Below are 13,571 nucleotides of genomic sequence, written 5' to 3' on the forward strand. Positions count from 1 at the left end.
CTCTCCTTTCCAGTTCCCTTGAGAGTGCCCAGGTGAAAGGAGCTGCAGGAGAGGAAGCACTGCTGTATCCTGAGGTAAGGGTGAATCTAGGAAAAGGGGACCACGGGGAAGTGGTCCAGGGACTCAAAGCAGCTTCAGTGGTGAAGGGAAATCAGCCAACAGCTGCTACCATTAGGGTCCTTGGGCTGGAACCCAGAGTAGAGGGTGGGCCTGGGTCCCCCCCCCCGCGCACCCATGCTCTACAGAGATCCCCTTGAGAGGGGAAGCAGGCCTCGGTCCAGTCAGGAGGCCGAACTGTGCCTACTGAGCGCTATGGAGCAACAAAGACTGTGGGATATTTCCCGTTCCCATTTCTGGCCTGTGATGAAAGTAACTCAATAGGCTGTGACTCTTGCCGCTACACTGTGAAAAGAAGATCACATTGGGGCCTTAGTGAGTTTCTGAGGCCACTGAATCCGTCCGGAAGTGTGGGACCCACCAATACATACACACACACACACACACAAATAATAATTCTCCGTGGGTATTCCTTCCATGTAGTGGAGTGTGAATTGCTCACAGTGACTAACATGATATCCTTCTGATTCTCCAGGGAGATTTGGTGGTACATTTCATTTTCCCTGCACTGCACATTGACCATATTACACTGTAGATCTGTTAAAAAAGTCTACAAAAAAAAGTCTACACAATTGACTTATTTAAAAAAAAAACAGATTTGATTTTTTTTGGAAAATTTCCATAAGTAGGCCTGTAATGGGGGAAAAAGCCCAAGCAGTTTCCGATTGTTACAATTAAACATCTAGGACATTATAAATGGTGGTCAGTTTTGAAATATTCCTTGAACACATACTAGTCATTTTCTCTCACACTAATGGTTCTCAACCTTTTTGGGCTGAGGACCCATTTGTAAATCTTGATGGCCTGTTGCAAACCAGTAAATAACTTTAGTGCAAAAAAATCTGGCTTACTAAATATTTCTTAACCACGATACCTAATAAACACATTAACATAATAAGTACTATATAAGTACATCATGTGTACAATAGTGGCAGATCCTGTGGCTCCTGTTCCATGGGGCTGGCTGGACTCGTTCCCTGCTCTGGGTGTTGCAGCCTCTGGGCCATTCAGGTTTTGGGAGAGGCCTTGTCAAATCTGGGTAAGCAGCACTGCGATCTGGCACCTTGGGTCACAGTGCCACTCACAAAAGTTTGGCCCAGCCATCCCCCTGTCATCATGCCGGAGGGGTGACTAGGCCAAACCTGAGCAGTGCTGTGATCCTGTGCACCAGGTCACAATGACTGGAGTGGGGTGCTGAGCCCAGCCAGCCCTGCAGGACTGGAGTTGCAGGAGCTGCTACTGTGGGGTGAGTGTGGGGAGACAAATAAGCCCTTGTGGAATGTGCCGGGGCTGGAAGGTTGGCCAACTTGTAGCAGGTGCAGGAGGTGATCCACAATGAGATCCTCTGCGATGAAACCGGAAGACCTTTTATATGGTTTGCCACCGCCACGAACAGCTGGTTCGATTTTTGGAACAACTTTGTGTGCTCTATGTAAAAGGTGAGCGCCCGTCGAACGTCCAGTGAGTCGAGTCTTTGCTCCCGGCTGCTCGCATGAGGTTTAGGGTAAAAACAGGCAGGAAAATATTCTGGTTGGAGTGAAACTGGGACACAACCTTCGGAAGGAAAGCAGGGTGAAGTCTAAACTGTACCTTGTCCTTAAAGAAAACCATGTAGGGAGGGTGTCATAGTTCCTTCCCCACTCTGAACTCTACGGTACAGATGTGGGGACCCGCACGAAAGACCCTCTAAGTTTATTCTTACCAGCTTAGGTTAAAAGCTGCCACCACCAAAGTGTTACACAAAGAACAGGGGAAGTGCCCACTTGGAAATGTCTCCCCCCCAACATATCCCCCCAAGCACTACACCCCCTTTCCTGGGGAAGGCTTGATAAAAATCCTCACCAATTTGCATAGGTGAACCCAGATCCAAACCCTTGGATCTTAAGAACAATGAAAAAAACAATCAGGTTCATAAAAGAAGAATTTTAATTAAAAAAAAAAGTAAAAGAATCACCTCTGTAAAATCAGGATGGTAAATACCTTACAGGGTAATCAGATTCAAAACAGAGAATCCCTCTAGGCAAAACCTTAAGTTACAAAAAGACACAAAAACAGGAATATACATTCCATTCAGCACAACTTAGTTTATCCGCCATTTAAACAAAACAGAATCTAATGCATATCTAACTAGATTGCTTACTAACTTACAGGAGTTCTGACCTGCATTCCTGCTCTGGTCCCGGCAAAAGCATCACACCGACAGAGACGCCTTAGTTTCCCCCTCCCCAGATTTGAAAGTAACTTGTCTCCTCATTGGTCATTTTGGTCAGGCGTCAGCGAGGTTATCCTAGCTTCTTAACCCTTTACAGATGAAAGGGTTTTGTCTCTGGCCAGGAGGGATTTTATAGTTCTGTATACAGAAAGGTGATTACCCCTCCCTTTATATTTATGACAGAGGGTCAGAGGTGAGGACCTTAAGTTCTGAAACACTCCTTGCCGAAGTAATGGAGACTAGAAAGGCAACCTTCCATGAGGCCCCATCAGTTTGGAGAGAAACAGGTTGAGATCCCACGCAGGGATCGGCTGCTGAACCTGTGGGAACAGATGCTCCAGATGTTTGAAGAAGTGGCCAACCCTGGGGTTGGCGAAAACGGAGTGCCCGATCACTCCTGGGTGCAATGCAGAGATATCTGCCAAGTGCACCTTGATGAAAGAAGCTGCCAGACCTTGCTGCTTAAGGTGTAACAGGTACTCCAAGATGAGAGGAATAGAGGCCTGCAATGACGGAGTACGGCCCTGGGAGCACCAGACTGCAAACCTTTTCTACTTGGCCAGATAGTGGACCAAGTTGAGGGCTTCCTACCAAGCAGAACCTCCCTAACCGACTGCGAGCACATGAGCTCCGTGGGGTTTAACCATGAAGCTTCTAGGCTGAGAGGCGAAGAGACTGAAGGTCTGGGTGACGAAGGCGACCGTGGTCCTAGGTGATCAGGTCCGGAAGTAGGGGCAACGCGATAGGGGTGCCCACTGAAAGTTCCAGGAGCGTGATGTACCAGTGCTGGTGGCGCCATGCCAGTGCCACCATTATGACCATCACCTTGTCCCTCTGGATTTTGAGCAGGACCTTGTGCACAAGCAGAAATGGCGGGAACGCGTACAGCAGATGATCTGACCGGGGAGGAGAAATGCGTTCGCAACGGAGCCTTGGCTGTGGTTCTGAAAGGAGCAAAACTGCAGGCACTTCCTGTTGCCCTGAGTGGTGAAGAGGTCAATGTGGGGAGTTCCCCACCTCTGGAAAACAGTGCCAGCTCCCGAATTTTCGGTTCCAGGAGCTCCCCCACAGGACGCCCCCCAGTGGTGGTTTCCAGGGCACAAGCCCTCGATGCAGGGGTTGGTCCCTGTCCTGCTTCGGAACTGGGGAGTGAGACCAGTGCCTTGCAGTCTCCACTGGCTTCGGTGCCAGGGAGCACCAGTGCTGAGGGTCTCTGTGCCCAGAGTCTTTACTCAGCACCACTTCTCTTATGGAGGCCGGAGTGCTCTGCACAGAGGCGATAGTCCCACTCCTTTTTAACTCTGGGGTGAAATTCTCTGCAAATCTTGCACCAGTCAGTCTGGTGCACCTCCCCCAGACACTTGATGCAAGAGTCGTGGGGGTTGCCCACTGGCATGGGCTTGTGGCAGGACTTGAATCCTTGGGATCGAGGCATGCCCCGAGTCCCAAGGGGAAGCAGGAAAGTCTGAGTGGGAAAGACCCCCCCCCCCACGCCTACTAACTAACTAGCTACCTAACTATAGCTAAACTATCAAAACTGTGAGAGACTCTAAACTATATAGAATGAGCATGGAAGAACTAGGGGAACACTTGCCAAAGCAAGCCACCACAGTTCCAATGAGTGTCATGGGTGGTAAAAAGGAACTGAGGAGGCACTGAGTCGGCAGGGTCATATATTGAGCGCCACAGAGGCGCCACTCCAGGGGGCTCCACAGACGACCCAAGGGGTGCTGCTACGAAAAAGCTTTCCAATAACTGTGCACATGGCATGCGCACACCTAATTGGAATCCACATGAGCAATCACTTGAAGTTTTGATACTTCTGGGTTCCTAAAGTCAGAAGATCTTGAGAGTGTAGACTTTGTAATCCTCCAAAGATGGCGTTAATAAGCACTGCTCAAATGGGACAAAGTGGTTATACGCCTACTTTATCAATCTTTTTTGAATTGGCAGAAGTGAAAATATACAGATGGTAAATCAATCTATACCTTCACCCCAATTCAAACACATGGTATAAGTTAAATAACGTAATCAGATTACTGGTAGACATTACATAAATCTAAATCTACTTCTTTGTTGGTGAAGTGGTCAAAATCTTTACTATGGTTAGTTCTGGATGGTATACAAAACAATCATCTTGTAGTTTGTCAGTTAGCATATTTTTTTTACCCCATGTAACAGTCTTTTTTACTTGTTTTTGTTCTTAGTTACTCTCTTTAGGTTACCTTTTTTTTTTTCTTTGAGGATTTTGAACTACTGAAATGTTGCTGTTATTTTTCCAGAAGTGTATACCCAGTTATTTAAAGGCTGGTCAGCTCAGTTAATCCATTTTATAATTAACTCCAAGAGTGAAATAGACAAATTTGAAAAATCATAAGATTAACACTGTAAAGCAACAATTGTTTACGAGAGTTGATTTTAATAAATATGAATTTTGCTTACTCACTTCATTGAAGTGAACATCTTGCATCCCAACATCCTCCATCATTGAAGCCTCTTCATCTATATTTGGTGTGATTATTCTGAAAGTGGTACAGCCTTGCTTAAACATTCCTATTATTGAAAAAGAAAAATATACACTAAATTCATTGCTATCCAAATATTTTTGTCCTTTCATTAGGATTATGTTAAGTCACGGTGCACCAGTTTTGACAGGACAGAAAATCCATGCTAATGTATCTGAATGCACCTACCACCAAAATGACAAAGAAAAATTTGCAATGTGCTCAATGAATTATTTAAACCAACAGATATCTTTAATATTTACTTTGGACATTGGAAGTAGTAAAAATTTCAGCAATATTTCTATTCTCTTTCCTCCAAAAAACCAAGGTGGCCAGGGCCAATGTATTAATGGATAATATTCATTTATGGCTGAAGATGGAAAAGGATTTATTGTTCTCTTGTAGCACTTTATTTCTCTGTAATCTAGGAAACTTTCTGTGCTAAAACAAAAAGTGAAAAACGTCATTAAACTTTATGCAGTCAGAAATTACACAAACATAAGGTTTTGAAAAAAACTGTTTCAAGAGGTAAGTTGGTAGCATTGTGTACTTCTGCTGCAGAAAGCTAATGAGCACAATAAATCGCTTTTATGGACACCCAGCCAGCCAGTAGCTATAAAATACCTCGAAGTAGCTCTTCTCTAATTGCTCTACCTGTAAAAGGTTAAAATATCTCACTGCTATGCAAAGGTAAAAGGAAGTGAGTGGGCACCTGGCCAAAAGAGCCAATGGGAAGGCTAGAACTTTTAAAAATTGAAACAAGACTCCTCTTTTGTTGATCTGTTGTTCTTGGGGAGAGGAAGACAGGGAGCAGTTATGCTGTGAGAGGCTTAGGACAGGTATGAAAAATCATCAGTATCATACCTAGAAACTACTCATCTAAAACCCCAGATATGTAAGTAGATCAGGAAATGTCTAGGAAGACACGATTAGGTTTATCCCTTTTATTTCTTTATGGCTTGTGGGTTCCTCTGTGCTAACCCCAGGTACTTTTGTTTGGCTTGTAACCTTTAAGCTGGACCGAAAGAGAGCTATTCTTGATGCTTAATCCTTGTAGGTTTGTTGTTGTTTTTTTTTAAATCTAGCAAAAGCCTAAGTTCTCAAATGTATTTTCTTCTTTTTTTATTAATAAAATTTACCTTTTTTAAGAACAGAACTGGATTTTTGTGTCTTAAGAGGTTTTTGCACATGTTGTTTAATTAGCTGTTGGCAACAGCTGATTTCCCTTTTTTCCCCCCCTCCTTCTTTCTCAGCTCTTCCCCGGAGGATGTATGAGAAAGGGCGTGAGGGTACCCTACAGGAAGGAATTCCCAAGTGCATCTTTCTGGATTCTCAAAGGGGTTTTGCACTTGGGTGGTGGCAACATTTACCAATCCAAGGTCAGAGAAAAGCTGTAACCTTGGGAGTTCAATACAAGCCAGGAGTGGCCAGTATTAATTTTTAGAGTCCTTGAGGGCCCCCAGCTTCTGCACTCGAAGTGTCAGAGTGGGGAATCAGCCTTGACAAGCTCTGATCAAGATGTCATTCAGGAAGGGATAGAAGTGGATACCGTGCAACCTGAGTCTCCCTATGATTACCTCCAGCATCTTTATAAAGACTCTGAAGACCAAGGACAGGCCAAATGGGAGCATCTGATACTGATGCTTCCTGCTGTAAGCAAATCTTAGAAATCTGTGGTAGCACAGTTTGAGAGGAATACGGAGGTATTCACCAGATCCACTGAAATAAGAAAATCCCCGTGGAACAAGGATGACACTACAGAGGCCAGGGACTATCAATCCAACACTTCAATTTTTTCATCCATTTGTTGAGCCTTTTGAGGCTAAGAATGGCTTAAATTCGCCTCATGCACTTCAGAACAATGGAGAAGAACCTTGAGAATTTTTCTTCTGAGGAATACCCTCTAATAGTCGCATATCTAAAAGATGAGATATCTTGTTCTAGATCTGATTACACTTTGCAGGGTTGTTAGAGATAGGGAGCTGGATGAAGAACAGATAGGGTAGAGCCTGTCATTTGAGGGAGTATCTCTGATTCACTGTGTCCTTGACCCACTTGCCTGTGGTTGATGTAACCCATTCCTCCAGGAAACAGGAAATTCTGCCCCCTGTTTTTTCATAGGAATGTTACAAATGTATCAGGACACCACTGGCTGGGAACTTTGGAGACTTTCCAGTTATAAATGGTCTTTCCCTTTAGATGGAAAGCAGGAAAAAACTTGAGTGAGCAAAAACCTTTTTCCTTCAGACAGCTGCTGGTACACAATCTCTAGACAAGTCTTTGAGCACTTCTAAAATTAAGTGGCTCACATAATAAATCTTCAAGGAAGTGTCCCAAAAAACCTAAGGGAGATATACTTGCATTTATTTTGGCCTCTTTTGTTTGGTGAATAAGAATGCTTACTCTTCTTTTCATGTTTAGAAAAGGACTAACTTCAGCAGTTAGGCTGAATGGGAATGGAAGTTGAGGCAGTAGCCATGGAGACTTCTTTTCTGAAAGCTTTGCTTAGATAGTTTACTAGCTTAAAACGCAATTTCTGCCCTTAAATACAGAGATGCAACTTTGACTTCCTTGGGAGGCATATACATGTACCTAATAGCAGATTTTTCCCCCTTAGTGAGCAATAACCCACCCAACCTGTCTCTCAGACAAATCAATGTTTTTTGTTAATCTCAAACTATAACGGATATAAAAAAATTATTGAAGTAATCATGGAGGAGTTTAAATTCATACCTTTGCGTGTCAGATATTCTGCCACCAGTGCTGCTACATGGACATAGCACATTGCTGCCTAAAGCATAATAGAAATAGTAAAAATGTTACAAATGGTAATTATAATGGAACTTCTAACACAAATAACTTACATATACAGAAAACATACACATTTTTAAAAGCTCAAGGAGGCCCAAGTTTTAAAAGCAAGGCAGAAGATACAAGTTTAATCCTGCAATTATTAACACGCACAACTCCTATCTACGTGAACAGAAATCTGAATTTGCCATAACTAAGACTAGATACCTAGTCTTGGATTTAAATACATTTAATAGAAGAAGAAAGTCTCATGTCAACAAGAACTTAATTTATCAAGAAGCGGAACAGGAATGAGAAATTTCTTTTCTGCTAATAGAATCTCCCAGAATTATAACATGTATGGGATGTTCCCCTTTTCTCAACAGTTCTACAGGTGGTTTAATGTAACACAGCCTATGTACTGGTCACACCCCCTTCACTGGTTTGCCCCCAGATGATTCATTCCAAAGCTGTGTCAAAAAGCTTTCAGAATATGATTACTATTAATAACTTCAACGCTAACCAGACTACTGTCCATATCTTATATCTGGCCTACAAACTGTAAATATAAAATAAATTTAATTACTTGGGTAATAAGCCATACAAAGAGATTAGGACTGTGGGATATGCTGCTAGCAGAAAGGAAGTTATCGGATACAAAACTTCCCATTCTGCAGCCCAGCATCTCCCACAGTTCTGAGATGGATGGAAAGAAAGGAGCAGTAAAAACAGAGAGAGATAAAGAAAGACTGAGATAGGAAAAGACTCCCCATGAAATTAAATATCAAAATGACAAGGTATTTCTTTCTGAATCACCTCATGAAGCACTTTACAGCCAAAGGAGGACTCTATAAAATACTATAGACTTTCTGTCCTTTGTAGTGTCTATAAAGGTAGGAGATGACCAAATTGCTGCCCTACGGATTTCTCCAGTGGAAGCACAAGTTCCCTTTCTGTCCACAATCTTGCCATAGACCCATGGAGTGTGTCTTGATTCCATCAGGAGCAGGTTCACCTGATGCCTTAGTTTCCCCAATACTAATTTCTCCCTACTGTTAGTCACACCTTCTTGTCAACTGTCTGTAATGGGCCACTCTCTTACCACTTCAAAAGTTATTTCTCCTCCCTTGGTATCCTGATGTTAATTGATTTAATCTTGTTAGACTACCCTAACACTTGGTAAAGCAACCCGCATCCTTTCATGTATTTATACCTGATCCTGTATCTTTTACTTCATACATCTGATGAAGTGGATTCTAGTCCACGAAAGCTTATGCCCAAATAAATTTGTTAGTCTCTAAGGTGCCACAAGGACTCCTCGTTTTTATATGACTCTATGATGCTTATATTGATCCATCCAGCCAAAAATAATCTGGATGTCCCAAGTCCTTGGTACTTTGGGTGAAAGGAGACAAACAAGGAGCCTGACCTTCTTGTTAAGCGTGCCAGATGTATATCTTTAGGCTTTGTCAAGGATCCTTCCCCACTCTGAACTCTAGGGTACAGATGTGGGGACCTGCATGAAAGACCCCCCCTAAGCTTATTCTTACCAGCTGAGGTTAAAAACTTTCCCAAGGTACAAACTTTGCCTTGTCCTTGAACTGTACGCTGCCACCACCAAGCGTGTTAAACAAAGAACAGGGAAAGAGACCACTTGGAGACATCTTCCCCCGAAAATATCCCCCCAAGCCCTACACCCCCTTTCCTGGGGAAGGCTTGATAAAAATCCTCACCAATTTGCATAGGTGAACACAGACCCAAACCCTTGGATCTTAAGCACAATGAAAAAGCAATCAGGTTCTTAAAAGAAGAATTTTAGTTAAAGTAAAAGAATCACCTCTGTAAAATCAGGATGGTAAATACCTTACAGGGTAATCAGATTCAAAACATAGAGAATCCCCCTAGGCAAAACCTTAAGTTACAAAAAGACACAAAAACAGGAATATACATTTCATCCAGCACAGCTTATTTTACCAGCCATTAAACAAAAGGAAATCTAACACATTTCTAGCTAGATTACTTACTAACTAACAGAAGTTGTAAGGCTGTATTCCTGGTCTGTTCCCGGCAAAAGCATCACACAGACAGATCAAACCCTTTATTCCCCCGCCTCCAGATCTGAAAGAATTTTGTCCCCTCATTGGCCATTTTGGGTCAGGTGCCAGCAGGGTTACCTTAGCTTCTTAACCCTTTACAGGTGAAAGGGATTTGCCTCTGGCCAGGAGGGGTTTTATAGCACTGTATACAGAAAGGTAATTACCCTTCCCTTTGTATTTATGACAGGCTGTATAACAAATTATGCCATAGCTTTTCTGTAGGATGCTGTGGCTTTGGACAGACCTGTGAGGCATTGAAAAAGAAGCTTACTGTTGGTAAGAGATTCTGGAGTCCTAAATACCACCCGTCATCTAATACACAATGTGGTTCCTGCATGAATAAAGCTGCAATCTCAGAGGCTTGTTTTGCAGACATGATAGTGCCCAGAAAGTAGGTTTTAATGGAAAGATGTGACTGATGTCAGGTGTTCAAAGAGTTGGGCAGTCAGGGCTTTTAGCACAATGTGAGGTCCCATTTAGGAAAGAACAGTCTGAACTGTGGGTCTAGCCAGTCTGATTGCTCTTGAGAACTTGAGATTTGAAGATCATCTGCTGAAGAATTCAAGGACCCAGTTTTCAAGACACTACTTATGGCTGACACTTGCACACTACGAACTAGACTGAAGATCCTCGTCCACACCAGCCTGCAGAAAATCCAGAATAGCAGGAATTCTGAGGTCCTCAGGGTTAATGTTGTTTTGACGTTATCTGGAAGCGTGCCTCTGGGAGGAAGGCTCTGGCCCGGATGGATTTGAGCACCATACCAATAAACTCTATCCTCTGAATGGGGATGAATGTTGACTTCTGCTCGTTTATATCAGCAGGCCCAGTGCTGTGAAGGTAGCTTGGACCAGACTGATGCTGGCTCTCACCTGGGCCTTGGATCGGCACTTGACCAACCAGTTGTCGAGGTTAGGATAGAATTGCACCATTTGCCTTCCGCCATGCATTTAATGAATACCTGAGGGGCTGCCGAAAGGTAATAGGTCTGGTTCACGACAAACCTGAGAAATCTTCTGTGGCCCAAAATATGGAGATGTGAAAATAGGTGTCTTAAATTGAGGGTGGTGCACCAATCACCTGGATCCAGGAAGGGAATAATAGAGGCTAGGGAGACCATGTGGGACTTCAGTTTCTTGAGATAAGTGTAAGGAAACGCAGGTCTAGGATGGGTCTGAGACCCCCTTTGGCCTTCGGGATTAGGAAATAATGGGAGTAGAACCCTTTTCCTCTCAAGCTCTGAGGTAGAATCATAGAATATCAGGGTTGGAAGGGACCTCAGGAGGTCATCTAGTCCAACCCTCTGCTCAAAGCAGGACCAATCCCCAATTAAATCATCCCAGCCAGGGCTTTGTCAAGCCTGACCTTAAAAACCTCTAAGGAAGGAGATTCTACCACCTCCCTAGGTAACACATTCCAGTGTTTCACCACCCTCTTGGTGAAAGTTTTTCCTAATATCCAACCTAAACCTCCCCCACTGCAACTTGAGACCATTACTCCTTGTCCTGTCCTCTTCTACCACTGAGAATAGTCTAGAACCATCCTCTCTGGAACCACCTCTCAGGTAGTTGAAAGCAGCTATCAAATCCCCCCTCATTCTTCTCTTCTGCAGACTAAACAATCCCAGTTCCCTCAGCCTCTCCTCATAAGTCATGTGTTCCAGACCCCTAATCATTTTTGTTGCCCTTCGCTGGGCTCTCTCCAATTTATCCACATCCTTCTTGTAGTGTGGGGCCCAAAACTGGACACAGTACTCCAGATGAGGCCTCACCAATGTCCAATAGAGGGGAACGATCACGTCCCTCTATCTGCTCGCTATGCCCCTACTTATACATCCCAAAAAGCCATTGGCCTTCTTGGCAACAAGGGCACACTGCTGACTCATATCCAGCTTCTCGTCCACTGTCAACCCTAGGTCCTTTTCCGCAGAACTGCTGCCTAGCCATTCGGTCCCTAGTCTGTAGCGGTGCATTGGGTTCTTCCGTCCTAAGTGCAGGACCCTGCACTTATCCTTAGGTATCTCCTGCATGGCCCCTATCTGGAAGAGGGCTTGCACCTCCTGGGCTAAAACCTGTGAGAAGGGTCCCTGAAGAGGGATGGGGAAGGGAGGGATGGAAATAAACTGGAGAGCATAATCTTCCTCCACCCTAGTTAGCGTCCAGCCGTCCGAGGTGATGAGGGACCATACCAGGCTGAAGCCGGAGAGACCGTCTGAAAACAAAAGTGGGGCAGGATCTGGTACAAGAACTGGTATAACTCCCTTGGGCACCTCATCAAAAGTTCTGTTTGGAGCCTCCCGAGTATCTGTGAGGGCCCGGTAGTGAGGCTGAAGCAGGTAGGGGCAGTTGTCTGCATTTATAACCCTGTTTTGCTTCTTAAACAGCTCCTGATGTGAGAAGCAAACTGGTTGTTGAGGCCTGAAGTGTTTCCTCAAAGATGCCGGAGCACAGAGACCCAGGGATTTGAGAATGGCTCTAGAATCCTTCAGGCCGCGAACCTTTGCATCTGTTTGTTCGGAGAAGAGAGAAGTGCCTTCAAACGGAAGATCCTGGATGGACTGTGGAACCTCTGTTGGCAGACCTGAGGACTGGAGCCAAGAGCATCTACGTATGACCACCGCAGAAGCCATGGATTTAGCAACCATATCTGCCGGGATGCCTGTACCGAACCTGTAGGGAGACCCTAGTCACAGACTTTCCTTCCTTCACCAGCGTGGAAAACTTCTGTCTTGACTTCTGGGGAAGAGAGCCCTTGAACTTCATCACTGATTCTCAAACATTAAAATCATATCTCCCCAGCAACACCTGCTGGTTGGAGATGCAGAGCTGTAGACCCTCTGCATAATAATCTTTTCTGCCAAAAAGGTCTACTCTCTTCGCATCCTTTGCTTTGGGGGTCGCTCCTTGCTGATACTGTCTGTCCCCCCTACTGGCCACCAAGAGCACCAGAGACCCTGGAGGGAAGAGGAAGTACTCATAGCCTTGAGTGGGAACAAAGTACTTCTTTTTGGCCCTTTTTGCCGTGGGAGGTAGGGAGAATGGGGCTTGCCACAGGGCTTTCATTTCCCATAATGGCCTCGTTGAGAAGGTGGGCCGCCTTTGAGGGGCCCGCAGCAGTCAAGATATTGACCAGGTTGTGGGAGGATTTTTTGACTACCTCCACTTTCAGCCCCAAATTTAAAACCATTCTTTTCAACAGCTCCTGGTGAGTTGTGAAGTTGTCGTGAGGGGGGATACATGCGCCCCAGACACTGCCTCATCCAGGGAGGAGGAGGAAGAAGCCTGCACCAGCAGGGGGTCCTCTTCCTCTCCTTCTGCACCAACCAGGTCCCATAGATCTAGGTTTTGAGGCTCGGTACCAGAATCCAGGTCGGGTGCTGGCCATAGGGACAGGGGAACTCTTCTTTCCAAGATTATGGAGTACAGTAGCTGGAAGAGAGCCCTGGCATCAGGGGAAACACCCAGAGGTTCCAAAATGGCCAGTGCATCTGCACAGACCAGTGCCCACTGTGCCCAGTACTCGGCAGTACCCCTGTGCCCAGATTCACCAACTGATAGGGCTGCCCAGGTGGAAACGGGAAATGGTTCCTCGAGTGGGAACATGACTCCGCTTCTGAGTCCTATGACAAACTTTCCTCAGAAGATCATGGAGGAGTGGTACCCACTGGTGCTTGGGAATGGTGCTGAGGTGGGAAGACCAGCATCAAGGCAAGCAGGGACCTAGATGGTACTGAGGAGGCTGGTACCAAATGGGAGCCCAGGGCTGCATGCTCCCTTCTACTCCCAGGCACTGATGCTTGTACCGTCAGCAACAGTGGTACCAACAGCGCCAGCAGATTCTTGGCCACAACTC

General features: G+C 45.0%; 1 protein-coding gene and 1 long non-coding RNA gene across 23 annotated transcripts in view; one reads left to right on the plus strand and one right to left on the minus strand.

Annotated features, from left to right (window-relative positions):
* The window catches only part of DOCK9 (dedicator of cytokinesis 9), a 322,440-nt gene that overhangs the window by 32,364 nt on the left and 276,505 nt on the right, over positions 1 to 13,571 (minus strand). For all 22 annotated transcript variants that reach the window (XM_037896327.2, XM_037896254.2, XM_037896349.2 and 19 more), the window contains 2 exons: positions 7,567 to 7,624; positions 4,776 to 4,882 (listed from right to left, as the gene is read on the minus strand). In XM_037896327.2, the coding sequence (XP_037752255.1) occupies positions 4,776 to 4,882; positions 7,567 to 7,624 (165 nt within the window). The remainder of the gene's footprint in view (positions 1 to 4,775; positions 4,883 to 7,566; positions 7,625 to 13,571) is intronic.
* On the plus strand, positions 31 to 12,567 carry LOC122463713. The gene is made up of 2 exons (XR_006287296.1): positions 31 to 74; positions 12,103 to 12,567. It is a non-coding gene; the product is annotated as an uncharacterized LOC122463713 (long non-coding RNA).

This window comes from Chelonia mydas, chromosome 1 (assembly GCF_015237465.2).
Source record: "Chelonia mydas isolate rCheMyd1 chromosome 1, rCheMyd1.pri.v2, whole genome shotgun sequence".
Lineage (NCBI taxonomy): Eukaryota > Metazoa > Chordata > Testudines > Cheloniidae > Chelonia > Chelonia mydas.